This window comes from Marmota monax, unplaced genomic scaffold, assembly GCF_021218885.2.
Source record: "Marmota monax isolate L192 unplaced genomic scaffold, Marmota_monax_Labrador192_F-V1.1 WCK01_AAM20220418_F8-fsc00023, whole genome shotgun sequence".
In the NCBI taxonomy this organism is placed as follows: Eukaryota; Metazoa; Chordata; class Mammalia; order Rodentia; family Sciuridae; genus Marmota; species Marmota monax.
The window spans coordinates 974,546-988,764 of NW_026692907.1; the positions used below are offsets into that span (position 1 = coordinate 974,546).

Genomic DNA, 14,219 nt, shown 5'->3' on the forward strand with positions numbered 1-14,219 from the left:
TGGCCTTTTTAAAAAATCTTCTCTAGAGGGTCCCAGACTAGCTGTGATCAAGTCCAGGTTCTTCAGTTCAAAACCATTCATGTCAGGTCTCTCCAGGCTCATTGTACCTCATCCTGCCTCACAAGTCTCACTCCTTCCTCAAATAAGGCATTAGGTCATGATTATTTGTAGATGCCAAAATATCAACAGTGATTTCCTTCATATAAGATGATTATGAAAATTTTTAAAAATATGTGTCAAATGTTTGTCCTTAAATTTTTGAAAGTAAACGGCCATTATTTCTAACCTTAGAAACAAAATTTTAGCAGAGGGAATAAAGTAGGATCCTAACATTGTAGAGACATCATTTTGTGTGGGTGGATGGGTCTCTGTCCCAACCACCTCATCACATGAAAACCCTGTACCTTCACCATGCCACCTATTATACTTGGTTAAATTTATCTGTCTCTGAGGGCAGGAATAAGTGTATTCATCTTTGGGATGCCAGCACCTTGTACAGAACAGACTTGGTGTTGGTGAATGTCTGGATCAGCAGATGGTTAATCCTGAATCATATCTTGAATTGACTCTATTCTGATACTGAGATTCAATCTACATGAACCCTAACTGCATCCTAGACCTATTATTGAACCTGCTACTAAAACAGGTCCCATCACCAATCATCATCTATGGTAAGAAGCCATTCCCCTTGAAGGATGGAATTCACTCAATCACCATTTGTTGTAGGCCCACAAAGATTCAGGCCTCATTTGGGCACTAGAGCTTTGATGGCAGGTGGAGACTAGGCTAAGACCAAGTTGCCTAGAAGGAAAACTCAAAGGCCAGAGCTTTGGAGTCTTTGGATTCAAGGCAGGTACCTGAAGCCAACTCTCCTATCTCTCCATGTTACTCTTCCTTTTATCTTCCTCCCTCCTCCCACCCCATCCTCTCTCAGCTCCAAGATTAGAAACAAGCTCAGGTTATTCTTGGAAAAGTCGTCACCAGGTGTTAAAGTCACCATGTTCTTGAGAAAGAATGAACAGAGACTGATGGAGGGGAGAAAAGGGGCCAAGGCATACAGAAATGAGCAGTGTGGAAACACTTATAAGGCTAATCACTCTGTGGGAGGTGTGGTAAGAGAGAGAAAATGGAGAGGGAAGGAGTGAGGAAGAGGAAAAAAATCATAACTGAAAAGAATAAAGAGAAGAAGAAGGGAAAAGAGAAGAAGGGAAGGAGAAAGAAGGACAGTAGAGGGAAGAAGTTGTTAAAAAGGAAGGGGAGAAAAGGGGAAAGAGGATGATGACTGAGAGGCAGAAAAAAGAACACAGGTTCCCAGGAATGACATGGCATCTTGGACTGTTGGTCACAACAGAGAAATGGAGCAGGCAGCCTGTAAGATCACACCCAGTTCAAGGCTCCAAGTAGCCAATAATGCTTCACATAATCATGACAACTACTCTTTGGGAAGAGGGAAGTCCTCAAGCTGCTATGGTTTAGATGTAGTTTGTCCCCAAAGAGTCATGAATTGGAAGCTTGGCTCCCAGGGTGGTAATGTTAAGAACTGGTGGACCTTTAATAAGTGAGGCCTAGTAGGAAATAATTAGGTCATTAAGGACACTTCCCTCTAAAGGAATGGATATAATTATTGAGGGACTCTAGTTAGTTCTTTGTGAGAGGTTTCATAAAGGAGCAAGACTAGTCCCCTCCCAATCTCTCTCTGGCTTCCTTTCTTACCATGTGCTCTTTCCCTTTTGCTCATGTTCCTGTCTTGATGCCATCTGTCATGATATGATGTAGCCAGGAGAACCCATGCCAAAGCCAGTGACATACTGTGTGGACTTTCAACCTCCAAAACTGTGAGCAAAATAAACTTCTTTTCTTTCTAAAGTATCCAGCCTTAGGTATTTTGCTATAGCAACAGAAAACTAACTAATATAGCAGCTATGGGCAAAAGATAACAAGAGAAAGGCTTGGCACTGGCCAGCATTGTAGCTGGGTACCTGGCTCACCCAATTCTCTGATTCTGAAGAACAGCCATGGCACAGACATCTCACCTTCTCACATCCTCCTTTGATTAAAGGCACTAGGAATTGGCCTTTCCCTGTCACATGCCCATTCCCTTCTCCTCCTTTCTCCATGTAAGTAACTCCTCAAGAAAAAAGACATTATTTGCTCAGTGTACTGATTTCTATTGCAAATTGAACCTTCATGAACTTGAACTAGATTTGCTATTAGGCCCCAAACCCAGCCCAGGGATAGTGAAGTATCATGTGAATTCACTCTCCACTATAGACAGTGGAGATTATAGAATAATCTTCCTGAAACATAAATCTGAATTTGTTGATTTTCATTTCAAATGTTGTCACCTATGAGATAAAATCCAAACCCCACCATATAAAATCTTTCATGATCTGTGCTCTTCTCTCCCTCTCACCAACCTTCTTATCTTTGCACATCTATATTCTTTCTCTGAAAATTCTTATCTATTTATCCCTCAAGCTAACTCCTGTTCAGTTTATAAAATGTAGTGTATGTGTCATCAACCTCAAGACATTTTCTCTCTCTTAACTGAGATAGACAGCCCTCCCCTGGGTTCCCACAATCCTGATGTCTCAATTCATCACTGTACCTGTCACATAATATTCTTGTAGCCTGCTTCCTACTCTGACTTCTCTCATCTGAGAACTCCGTGAGAGCAGGAGCCATGTATGAGTCATCTGGCTTTCCCTAACATACAGTATAAAGCCTAGTGCACGTTAGATTTTCATGAACAGTTTGCCAAGTGAATGAATGAATAAATGAGTTTTGTACCAGTCCTGGACAGCATTGAAGGACTCTTCATTGGTGATGTCATACATGAGAATGAAGCCCATGGCCCCACGGTAATAGGCTGTAGTGATGGTCCGATACCGCTCCTGTCCAGCTGTGTCCTAGATGGGAAAAGGGGGAAAAGGAAAAAGTCAGCTTCCTAGAAAGTCTGCTTTGGTTCCTAAAATGTCCCCCCAGACAATTAACTCATAATCTAAGGCATATTTAAGGAGTGTTTATTATGTATTGTGCTTGTGACTAGAATAAAATGATTTTTAAAACTTCATAGAAATAAAAAAATTATTAAAATCCCAATAAAAATTGGCAAGACATGAATAGCTTCTACAAGGAAATACAAATATAATAAATAAATATTATGTTAAAAGCCTTAATCTTTTTTTAAGTGGACACAATACCTTTAATTTATTTACTTATTTTATGTGGTGCTGAGGATCAAACCCACATGCAAGGCAAGCACTCCACCACTGAGCCACAATCTCAGCTCCACCCCAAAAGCTTTAATCTTTTTCTTTTTTAAAAAAATATTTATGGGGCTGGGATGTGGCTCAAGCGGTAGCGTGCTCGCCTGGCATGCGTGCGGCCCGGGTTCGATCCTCAGCACCACATACAAACAAAGATGTTGTGTCCGCCAAATACTAAAAAATAAATATTAAAAAAATATATAATGTAGGTGGTTTTTATGTGGTGCTGAGGATCAAACCCCGTGCCTCATATATACTAGGCGAATGCTCTACTTCTGAGCCACAACCCCAGCCCTAATCTTATTCTTAATAATAGTTCTCATTATAGATGAGGATGCATTGAAATGTACAAACTTGTTTGTGGGAGCAGAACTTTTGTTAAACCTTTTTGGAAAGCAATTTGGAAGTTTCAATAGCATTAAAAATGTTAATACCCTTGGCCCCAGAATATTCCTTCTAAATATTTTCCTACAAAAATCAGATAAATATTTACACACAAATGTGTTATGACTTTATTTTTCATCAATTTATATATTCAACAAGAGGAAAACGGTTAAAATATAAGAATTTTTATGTAAATGAATATAAGAATACTTATTGACATGGGACAATGCTTATAGATGTGATATAGTATCAATACCACAAATTTATATGTGGAAATGAAAACTATTAAAGAAAACACACCAATAATAGATATTATCTCTGAATAACAGACAAGAATTACTGCTGACAAAAATGAGGCCTTGAGGGCTGGGGCTGGGGCTCAGCAGTAGTGCACTTGCCTGGCATGTGTGAGGCACTGGGTTTGGTTCTCAGCACCACATATAAATAGATAAAAAAATAAAATAAAAATGTTTATCAACAACTAAAACAAAAATAATTTTTTAAAAATGAGGCCTTAAATGCAGGACATCTGATTCTAAATCTAATGATTTATCCAAAGGCATTTATTGAATACCATCTATAATAATAATAAAAATAAGAAATGATCACAATAATAATTACAGAGTGTCATTATTTGTATATGCATTGCACTTGTATCAAGAAACTTAAGAAAAATCAAGTAGATGTGTTATGATACTCATCTGATAGATGAGGAAACAGATTCAGAGAGATTATCCAATACATGTCAGAACCAAGATTCAAATCAAGTCTATCCTACTCCTATATCCATTATAATATATTGCCTTAGCCATGACCATACTTTGTGTGATATAAAAATGGAACTAGAGGAGCTGGGATTGTGGTTCAGTGGTAGAGTGCTTGCCTAACATGTGTAAGGCACTGGGTTTGATTTTCAGCACCGCATATAAATAAGTGAACAAAATAAAAGCCCATCAATGTTTAAAACAATATTTTTTTAAATGGAACAAGAACCACCCCTGTTCTCAGGAAGCCTCTGTAGAATTGTGGAAGTGGTTAAGACATACCAGTGAACTGATAATTAGCAATATGAGACAGTATGTCATCAGAACCAGTTAAATGACACAGAGAAAATGTGAAATATAAGTTCAGGTAAGGAGAAATTGGGGAAGTTATGGAAGATATCAAAGCAGAGGTAACATACATTATACAAGTCAGGACTCTTCAATTACAAGCAATCTCCAAATCTCAGCAGTTTGAACACAAAGTTTTTATTTTTCATTGTTGGTATATGCCCACTAAGGGTTGGATGGGTGTTCTGCTTTGGGTCCTTCTGATTCCAGGATAAAGACTGACAGAGAACTTCCAAAAGGAAAGATAGTGCGTGAGTCATGTGTTGGCCTGTAAAATTTCTACTTTCCCACTTCACTAACCAAAGCAAGTCAGGTATCCACACCCAAATTCCAGGGGGTAAAAAAGTACAATCTCATAACATACCCAGGAGTAGAACCAGAAATATGTGGAAGACAGCATACCTATTTCCATAGGTAGACTCTGCACTGAGCCCGGGAGCATTGCCTGAAGATGTGCTTATTTGGCAATACAATGAGGACAATAGGGACTTTCTTATTTTTATTATTTGTTCTAATTTGTTATGCATTACAGCAGAATGCATTTCAATTCATTGTACACAAATGGAGCACAACTTTTTATTTATCTGGTTGTATGCGATGTATCATTGCACCATATGTGTAGTCATACATTTACCTAGAGTAATGATGTTCCACCATCTTTCCTGCCCCCATGCTCCCTCCACTCCCCTCCCTTCCCTTTGTCCAATCAGAGTTCTCCATTCTCCCCACACCCCACTTATCAGAGAGAATATTTGGTCTTTGGTTTTTGGGATTGACTTACTTCGCTTAGCATGATATTCTCAAACTCCATCTATTTACCTGTATATGCCAAGATTTAATTCTCTCTTAATGCTAAGTAGTATTCCATTGTGTGTATATGTATGTGTGTGTGTGTGTGTATCATAGTTTCTTTATCCATTCATCTATTAAAGGGCATCTTGGTTGGTTCCACTTTTCAGCTATTGTGAATTGAGCTGCTATAAACATTGATGTGGCTGCGTCAGTACAGTAGACTGATTTTAGCCTCATGCATGTTAGGCGAGCACTCCACCACTGAGCCACAACCCCAGCCCCTGGAGTGAAATTCTTAAATTTTAAGATTTTAAGTCCTTTGGGTATAGACAGAGGAGTGGGATAGCTGGGTCAAATGGTGGTTCCATTCCAAGTTGTCTAGGGAATCTCCATACTGCTTTCCAGATTGGTTGCACTAATTTGTAGTGCCACCAGCAATGTATGAATATACCTTTTCCCCCACATCCTTACACTTATTATTACTTGTATTCTTGATAAAATGCTGGAGTGAAATTCTTTTTTTATATATTTATTTTTTAGTTTTAGGTAGACACAGTATCTTTATTTTACATTATGTGGTACTGAGGATTGAACCCAGTGCCTCATGCATGCTAGGCGAGCACTCCACCACTGAGCCACAACCCCAGCCCCTGGAGAGAAATTCTTAAAGAATTTTTTAAACAGAAAAGTAGAGAAAACATATTTTGGCAACAGGAAGAATTTTTGCCAATGTGTACTCCAGAAGAATTTAAAGAATGGTGGGAAATGGGTAAATGACAAAGCTAGAAAGAGCTTTGAGTGCTGTGCTATGGAGTATGGACTTTATCTTTTAGGAACAAAGATTTTGAGGCAGGGATTAACATAATTAGATGTTAGCTTCGTCAGCTATGGTGGCACAAACCAGTAGTCTCTGTCACTCTGAAAGCTGAAGCAGGAGGATCAAAAGTTCAAGGCCAGCCAGGGAAATTTAGCAAGAGCCTGTTTTAAAAAATAAAATATCAGTATTTTAACAAAATCAACAGCTTTCCTATGCATCAATAATGAATCTGCTTAGAAAGAAATCAGGAAAACAATTCTTCACAATAGCCTCAAAAAAAAAAAAAAGGAATAAATCTAACTAAGGAAGTGAAAGACCTCTGCAATCAAAATTACAGAATGCGGAAGAAAGAAATTGAAGAAAACACCAGATCTTCCATGCTCATGGACAGAATTAATATTGTTAAAATGGTCATATTACCAAAAGTGATACACAAATTTAATGCTGTTTTCATCAAAATACCTATGATGTTCTTTACAAGACTGAAAAAAACTTCTAAAATTCATTGAAAGAATAAAACCCAGAATATTCAAAGCAATTCAAAGAAAAAAAAAAAAAAAGCAATGCTGGAGGCATCATAATACCCAACTTCAAATTAAACTATAGGGCAATAGTAACAAAATGGTACTAGCATAAAAACAGACACATAGACCAATGGAATAGAAGACAAAGACAAACCCACACAGACACAGTCATCTGATCCTGGTCAAGGAGAAAAGATAGCTTTTTTTTTTTTAAAGATATTATGCTGGGAAAACTGGTTATCCATATGTAGAAAAATGGGACTAGATCCTTATTTCTTACTCTAAACAAAAGTCCACTCACAATGGATCATAGATCTAGAGATTAGACTGGAAATTTTGCAACTGCTGGAAAAAAACATAGGGTCAACACTCAAACATGTAGGTGCAGGCACAGGCAACAACTTCCTCAAATAGGACCTCTAAAACTCCAGAAATAATACTAAGAATTAATAAATGGGATATTTAAAAACTTCTGTTTCTGCAGCAACAGAAACAATTAAGAATTTTAATAAAGGACTTATAGGGCTGGGGCTCAGAGACAGGACCTATAGAGCTAGGGCATGCATGAGGCACTGGGTTTGATCCTCAGCAATGCATAAAATAAAATAAAGATATTGTGTCCACCTATAACTAAAAAATAAATATTAAAAAAAGAAAGGACCTATAAAATGGGAGAAAATCTTTGCCAGCTACCATTCTGACAGAGACTATCTAAAATATGTAAAGAACTCAAAACACTTAACACCAAAAAACCAAACAGCCCAATCAATAAGTGGGCAAATGAAATAAACAGACAGTTCTCAAAAGAAGAAATACAAATGACCAGCAAATGAAAAAACGTTCAACCTTTTTAGCAATTAGGGAAATGCAAATCAAAACTACAATAAGTTTTTATCTCACTCCAGTTAGAGTGGCAGTCATGAAGAATATAAATAATAATAAATTCTAGAGAAGATGTGGAGAAAAAAAGAACACTTTTATACTACTAGGATTGTAAATTAGTACAACCACTATGGATATCAGTATGGCAGTTCCTCAAAACATTAGGAATGGAACCATCATATGACCCAGCTATACCACTACTTGGTATTGATCCAAAAGAATTAAAGTCATTATACAGTAAGGATACAAGCATACCCATGTTTATAACAACACAATTCACAATAGCCAAATTATGAAACCAGCCTAGGTGTCCTTCAATAGATGTATTGATAAATAAAATGTGATATATATACACAATGGAGTTTTGTTCAGTCATAAAGAACAATAAAAATGCATCATTTGCAGGAAAATGGATGGAACTTATGAGTATTATATTAAGCAAAATAACTCAAACTCAGAAAGTGGAAGGTCATAAGTTTTCTCTCATATGTGGAAGCTAGAGAAGAAAAGTGGGGAAAGAGTTGATGGGGGATCTCATGAAAATCAAAGGGAGATCAGCAGAGTAATGGAAAGGGATGAGGGAAAGAAAGAAGGGAGAGAAGGGAAAGGAGAAACACTGGGGAATTATATTGTTTTATCAAGTTATACTGTTTTATCATGTGCAGGTATGAATACATAACAACAAATCCCACTATTATTTACAATTATAATATATCAATAAAAATATGGGGAAAGACTGCTAAAATTTCTTTTAAAAATTAATTAAAATTTTTAAAAAGAGGCTGAGGATGTGGCTTAGTGGTAGAATGTTTGCCTAGCATATGCAAAGCCTTGGGTTCAATCCTCAGCACCGCAAAGAAACAGAAAGATCACTCTGGCACCATGTGGGGAAAGGAGTGGAAGGAGAAGAGATGGGAGACAGGAAGGCTGAACAGAAGATCTTTATATTTGTTCAGGTAGGATCTAATATAAGGGTGTGAACTAGAGTGGTAGCAACAGGGATGGAGTAGGAACAGATTCATTAGGTATTTAAAAGGTGAATTGTAAGATATGTTGACAGAATAGATGTGAAGAGATGAAAAATGAAGAGTAATAGTTATGTTCTGTCAAGGCTCCATTTCTCCAACGTAGCAATTCAGCTCTGGCCCAGACTTGCATAACTTGACTCAGCAAAACAAAACCTGCATTTAGCATATCGACCCTTCTTGAAGAGCACATGAATTACCATCTCCCGTTCATTGAGCAAAGTCTTTAAGCATCTTATTTTTCATCTCAGTTTATCAGAATATAACCAACTCCTAAAGACTCCTGCTGATCTGCAGGCTTAGTCCCTAAGTACTGTCCTGCATGATTTAAAATTAAGCCACATATAGCACCTCTCTTTAGGATTTCTGGCAAATAAAATTTTCTCCAGGTTATAAATAAATGTGTGGAAGAATGGATGAATGGATAGATGGGTAAGTGAATTAATGAGTAAAGGAACATCTAACATTTGCAATCTTAGGTGCTATAGAAAGAAATGCTTGTTGTGTGCCCTATCTGCACAAAATCTTTGTGTATGTCTAAGAAACATTGCAGCAATATTTTATTTACTCCTCCCATGCCTTTGCCTCTGCTTCCTGAGCTTCTCAGAACCAACTCCTATAGACTCCTGCTGATCTGCAGGCTTAGTCCCTAAGTACTGTCCTGCATGATTTAAAATTAATTCACCCTTCCTGATCTAAAGGTCCAGACAGGTCTGAGCTCCTGCACAGCTACCAGGTCTCAGTTCTCCTCACTCCTCCCAAGCCATGTCTTATTCCTCTGTAAGAGTATCTAATCCCCTTCTCTGTCTGGAGCCTGGCCCTATGCACCAGCTCTTTAACAGGAGAGTCTTGTAGCCCAATTGATATCCAACTGATTATAAACCCTAATATGTAATCATAAAGAGCTTGTACATGGAGTCAGTTTCATATCTGTACTCCCAGTGCCTATCACAGGGCTGTGCATGCAATAGATTCAATCACTGCTTATTAAACAAAAAGGCCAAGCTGAGTTGTGATGCACACCTGTAATTCCAGTGACTCAGGAGGCTGAGGCAGGAGGATCAAAAGTTCCAGGCCAACCTCAGCAACTTATTGAGGCCCTAAGCAACTTAGTGAGACCCTGTCTCAAAATGAAAAATAAAAAAGGACTTGGATGTAGCACAATGGTCAAGTGCCCCTAGGTTCAATCCCCAGTACAAAAAAAAAAAAAAAAAAAAAAAAAATTTTAATTTTTCCTTTTTGTGGTACTAGGAACTGAACCCAGAGTCACTCTATCACTGAGCTACTGGGGACTGAACCCAGGAACACTCTACCATTGAGCTACATCTTTAGCCCTTTTTATTATTTTATCTTGCAAAGCTGCCCAGGATGGCCTCAAACTTCTGATCCACCTGCCTCAGCCTGCTGAGTAGATGGAATTACAGGCATGCACCCCCCAAAGCCAGCAAGATAATATTATTTTAAGATTAAAAGTATGATCTTTAGAGTTAGACTTCTGAATGTAAACCACAGTTCTACAGCTTACTATGCAACTATGATGTCTTCCAGTGATCACTGTCTCCTGGTATTCATAGTCTTAGGCAATCCCCTCCTTGGACAATTTACCCTTGGAGCACTTAGTTTCTTTTTTTTTTTTTGGTGGGGTGGTACCAGGAATTGAACTCAGGGGCACTCAAACACTGAGCCACATCCCCAGCCCAATTTTTTTATTTTATTAGAGAGAGGGTCTCACTGAGTTACTTAGCACCTTGCCGTTGCTAAGGCTGGCTTTGAACTCGCAATCCTCCTGTCTCAGCCTCCCAAGCTGCTGAGATTACAGGCGTGCACCACCACACCTAGCCTCTTTTTTAAAAAAAATATTTTTTTTTAGTTGTAGGTGGACACAATATATATATTTATTTATTTTTATGTGGTTCTCTCATGCAAGGCAAGCACTCTACTACTGAGCCACAACCCCAGCCCCACCTTGTTTCTTAATGTATACAGTTGGAAGATAATAATACCCACCTCATAGTTTTGATGAGAATTAAGAATGTTACATATAAAATGCTTGGAAGAGCTCCTGGTGCATAATTAGCTCCATACAGGCATCAGTTATTGATTTTTTGCTTCCCTGGGCCAGCTTCCCAGGATCTGCCCAGCATGATTAGACAGGTCTCATGTCATGTATTACTTTCCTCTCATTCAAAACTGTCCTGGGATTCTCCAGAGTCTCAATGTGATGCTTCCCTTAATGAACAGCAATGTGGCCTAACAGAAAGGAAATGGATGAGCTTTTTTTGCCTTAGTCTGACTCCTAGCTCTGTCATTATCAGCCATGTGATTTTTTTTCTTTTTTCTTTTCTTTCTTTCTTTCTTCTTTTTTTTTTCTGGTACTGGGGATTGAACCCAGACCCTTGAACATGCTAGACAAGCACTCTATTGACAAGCTCCATCCCCAGCCCTTTTTATTAGGAGACAGGGTCTCTCTAAGTTTCCCAGGCTGGACTTGAACTTACAGTTCTTCTGCCTCAAACTTCCTGAGTAGCTGGGACTACAGGCATATACCATGACACCCAGCTTTAGCCATGTGATTTTGGACAGGTTGGTTATTTCATCTCTTTGGGGCTCATTTCCTCACATATGGAATAGAAATAAAATGCTTAGGGTTTTGTAAGGTTTTTCTAATTAAATAAAATGTTTTTTTAAATGTCTGGTACATAAGAGGTAATCAAATGTGAGTATCATTATAATTTAACTTTTAAAGTCAAATTTTAAAAATTATTAAGCCCTCATTTCCTCATCTGTAAAGTAGTGATAATAATATCAACCTTGAAGTGGTTCTGTGAATATGAGAGATAATGTAAGAGTTAGAGCCTGGCAGAGCACTGAGCACATGGTAGGTTCTCAGAAAAGTTCATAGTAGCTGCTGTTACTGTTGATATTACCATTGCTATTTCATTTAAAGAAAAGCAAGGTTAGAAACAACAAGCCAGCTCTCACTATTCTCTGCTCAATGGAAGGTAGTCTAGAGAATTGCTCCTGAACCTCCCTCTTTTATTTTTAAAAAAATCACATTGACGAACATTGATTCCTCTCCCACTAATGAGAGTCAAAAATAGAACCAAAGAGGAGACAGGAAGGAGAAAGAAAGAGGAATGACTCACTGGCTACTTGAGGAAGGAGACCATGTCATCAAGAACAATCAAGTCGCTTCTAAGCAACAGACATTCATTGAACTCTTCATATGAAGAAAGCATTATGACAAAGAATGGACACCAGAGTGAGCAAGCCACTGCCCAGGCCTCCAGCAACTCTGTCAGTGTGGCAGACAGACACAGAGGTAAGCGGATGAAGATTAATGTCAACTGAACACCTATTATGTGCCAGGGCATTTTGATAAGTGCCTTACATATGGGATCTTTTCATAATTTGAGGTAACAAAATAAAATTGCTAGTTGAGCATTGCTCTGTGCCATAGATTAAGTACTTTTCCCATTTGATTTAATTTTCAAAACAGCCTTCTGAAATACTCTTACCTTCATTTACAGATAAAGAAATGTCAAATAACTTGCCATAAGATCTCGAATCCAGGAACACTCTACCATTTGTCAGTTCATGGCAAACTCAGAATCAAACTTGGACTCTTTCTGATTGCAAAGCCAATGCTCTTTTCAGAACAACTTTTCTCCTACATTATTTCTATTAATTATAATTTCAGCCTGAAGCAAGTCAAGTTTGCATCTCTTTTTCATATATCAATTAACTGAGGATCACAGAAGTTAAGAAAATTGCTAGTCACAAGCTATAAATGAGCAAAGTCAACAAGTTCAATCCCCAGTATTACAAGAAGAAGAAGAAGAAAAAAAAAAAAAGCTGAATTAGGATACAAATTCCATCAAAGCCTTTGAGTTTTCAATACAGCCTACAGCCAACCAGACTGTGTATACTTGTTCCTCTGCTCCCTAGGACAGGACCAAGTTCACCCAACAGCTTCCCAGACAGGAGGTCCTCCAACCATGGCTAAGGCTACCAGGAATCCTTCCAAGGACTTTCCTTACACCAGAGTATAAGGCTGGAAATCTCTTGCAGATATTAAATGAAATAATGTGGCTAGAACACAAGTGCTCAACTAATATTCACTCCTACCCTTAACTTCTTTACAGAGATCCCTCACAGTCACCCATACACACACTAATCATGTTTGCTTCACATTTCTGCCCAGGCTACACTCTGCTACATGTGCTCTCTCCCAGCTTTTCCAGTTGTCTTGACCATCATATTGTTGAATTCTAAAGTTAAAAGAAACCTCATAAGTTATTCAGTCTACTCCCTCAATCAAAGTAGGCATTCCTTCCATGCCACATTTACATTGTTTATTTATTTGTTTGTTCTAATTTATTATATATAACAATAGAATGCATTTTGATTCATAGTACACAAATGGAGCACAATTTTTCATTTCTCTGGTTGTACACAAAATAGAGTCACATCATTCATGTCTTCATACATGTATCTAGGGTAATGATGTCCATCTCATTCCATCATCTTTTCTACCCCCATACCCCCTGTCCTCACCTCCCTCCCCTTTGCCCTATTTAAAGTTCTTCCATTCCCCATATGCTCCCCTTCATGGATCAACATCCACTTATCAGAGAAAACATTCAGCCTTTGGTTTTTTGGAATTGGCTTACTTCACTTAGCATGATATTCTCCAATTCCATCCATTTACCTGCAAATGCCATGATTTGATTCTCTTTTAATGCTTCTGTGTAATATTCCATGCCACATTTACATTGGATATTTCCAGTATCAGACACACACTACCTCTCCAGGCAGTCATTCCACTGACCACAATTCTGGTTATTAGAAAATTTCTTCCTTTCATTGAGCTGAAATCTACTTTCTATCCGTTGACTTAACTCTGTTCTCTGGAGACATGAAGAATAAATCTACTGATTCACTCATGTGGCAGCCATCCAAATATTTAAGTCCTGTCTTCATTTAACTATTTTAGAGTTTACAATATTTTTTCCTCTTATTATCTGTCTTAATTCACAGAAATGTGAGAGATCTAATATCTGCATTCCACAAAAGGGGCAACTGAGACTTAAAGAGGCAAGACGGGGACTGATGAAAATGAGCTTAAATAAACCAGGTCTTAAGTCTCCAAGAGACCAGCGCCCTTTTCACAAGGCTATATCACTGAGTTTTCAATCACCTGTCACAGGGACCTTGACAATTAGCAGAATGACCAGAACAGTGAAGGGAACTTGAAACCTACTAAAGATGTTAAGCCCTGGGGGGATGGGGAATAGTAGGCTCTCTTCACATATCTAAAATGCCTATCTCTTTTTCTTTCAAATCTTTACCGGACACTGATTTTGTGCCAAGATAGATACACAGATAGATACAACACAGTGTATCTAGCATTA

At 38.1% G+C, this 14,219-nt stretch overlaps 1 protein-coding gene and 1 long non-coding RNA gene across 2 annotated transcripts in view; one reads left to right on the forward strand and one right to left on the reverse strand.

The window, feature by feature from the left end:
* The window catches only part of LOC131424419 (uncharacterized), a 116,382-nt gene that overhangs the window by 70,009 nt on the left and 32,154 nt on the right, over positions 1–14,219 (forward strand). The gene's annotated exons all lie outside the window — the stretch shown is intronic.
* Positions 1–14,219, reverse strand: part of Rab3b (RAB3B, member RAS oncogene family) — a 60,066-nt gene that overhangs the window by 11,099 nt on the left and 34,748 nt on the right. The window contains exon 3 of the mRNA XM_058581451.1: positions 2,791–2,909. Within this exon, the coding sequence (XP_058437434.1) occupies positions 2,791–2,909 (119 nt within the window). The remainder of the gene's footprint in view (positions 1–2,790; positions 2,910–14,219) is intronic.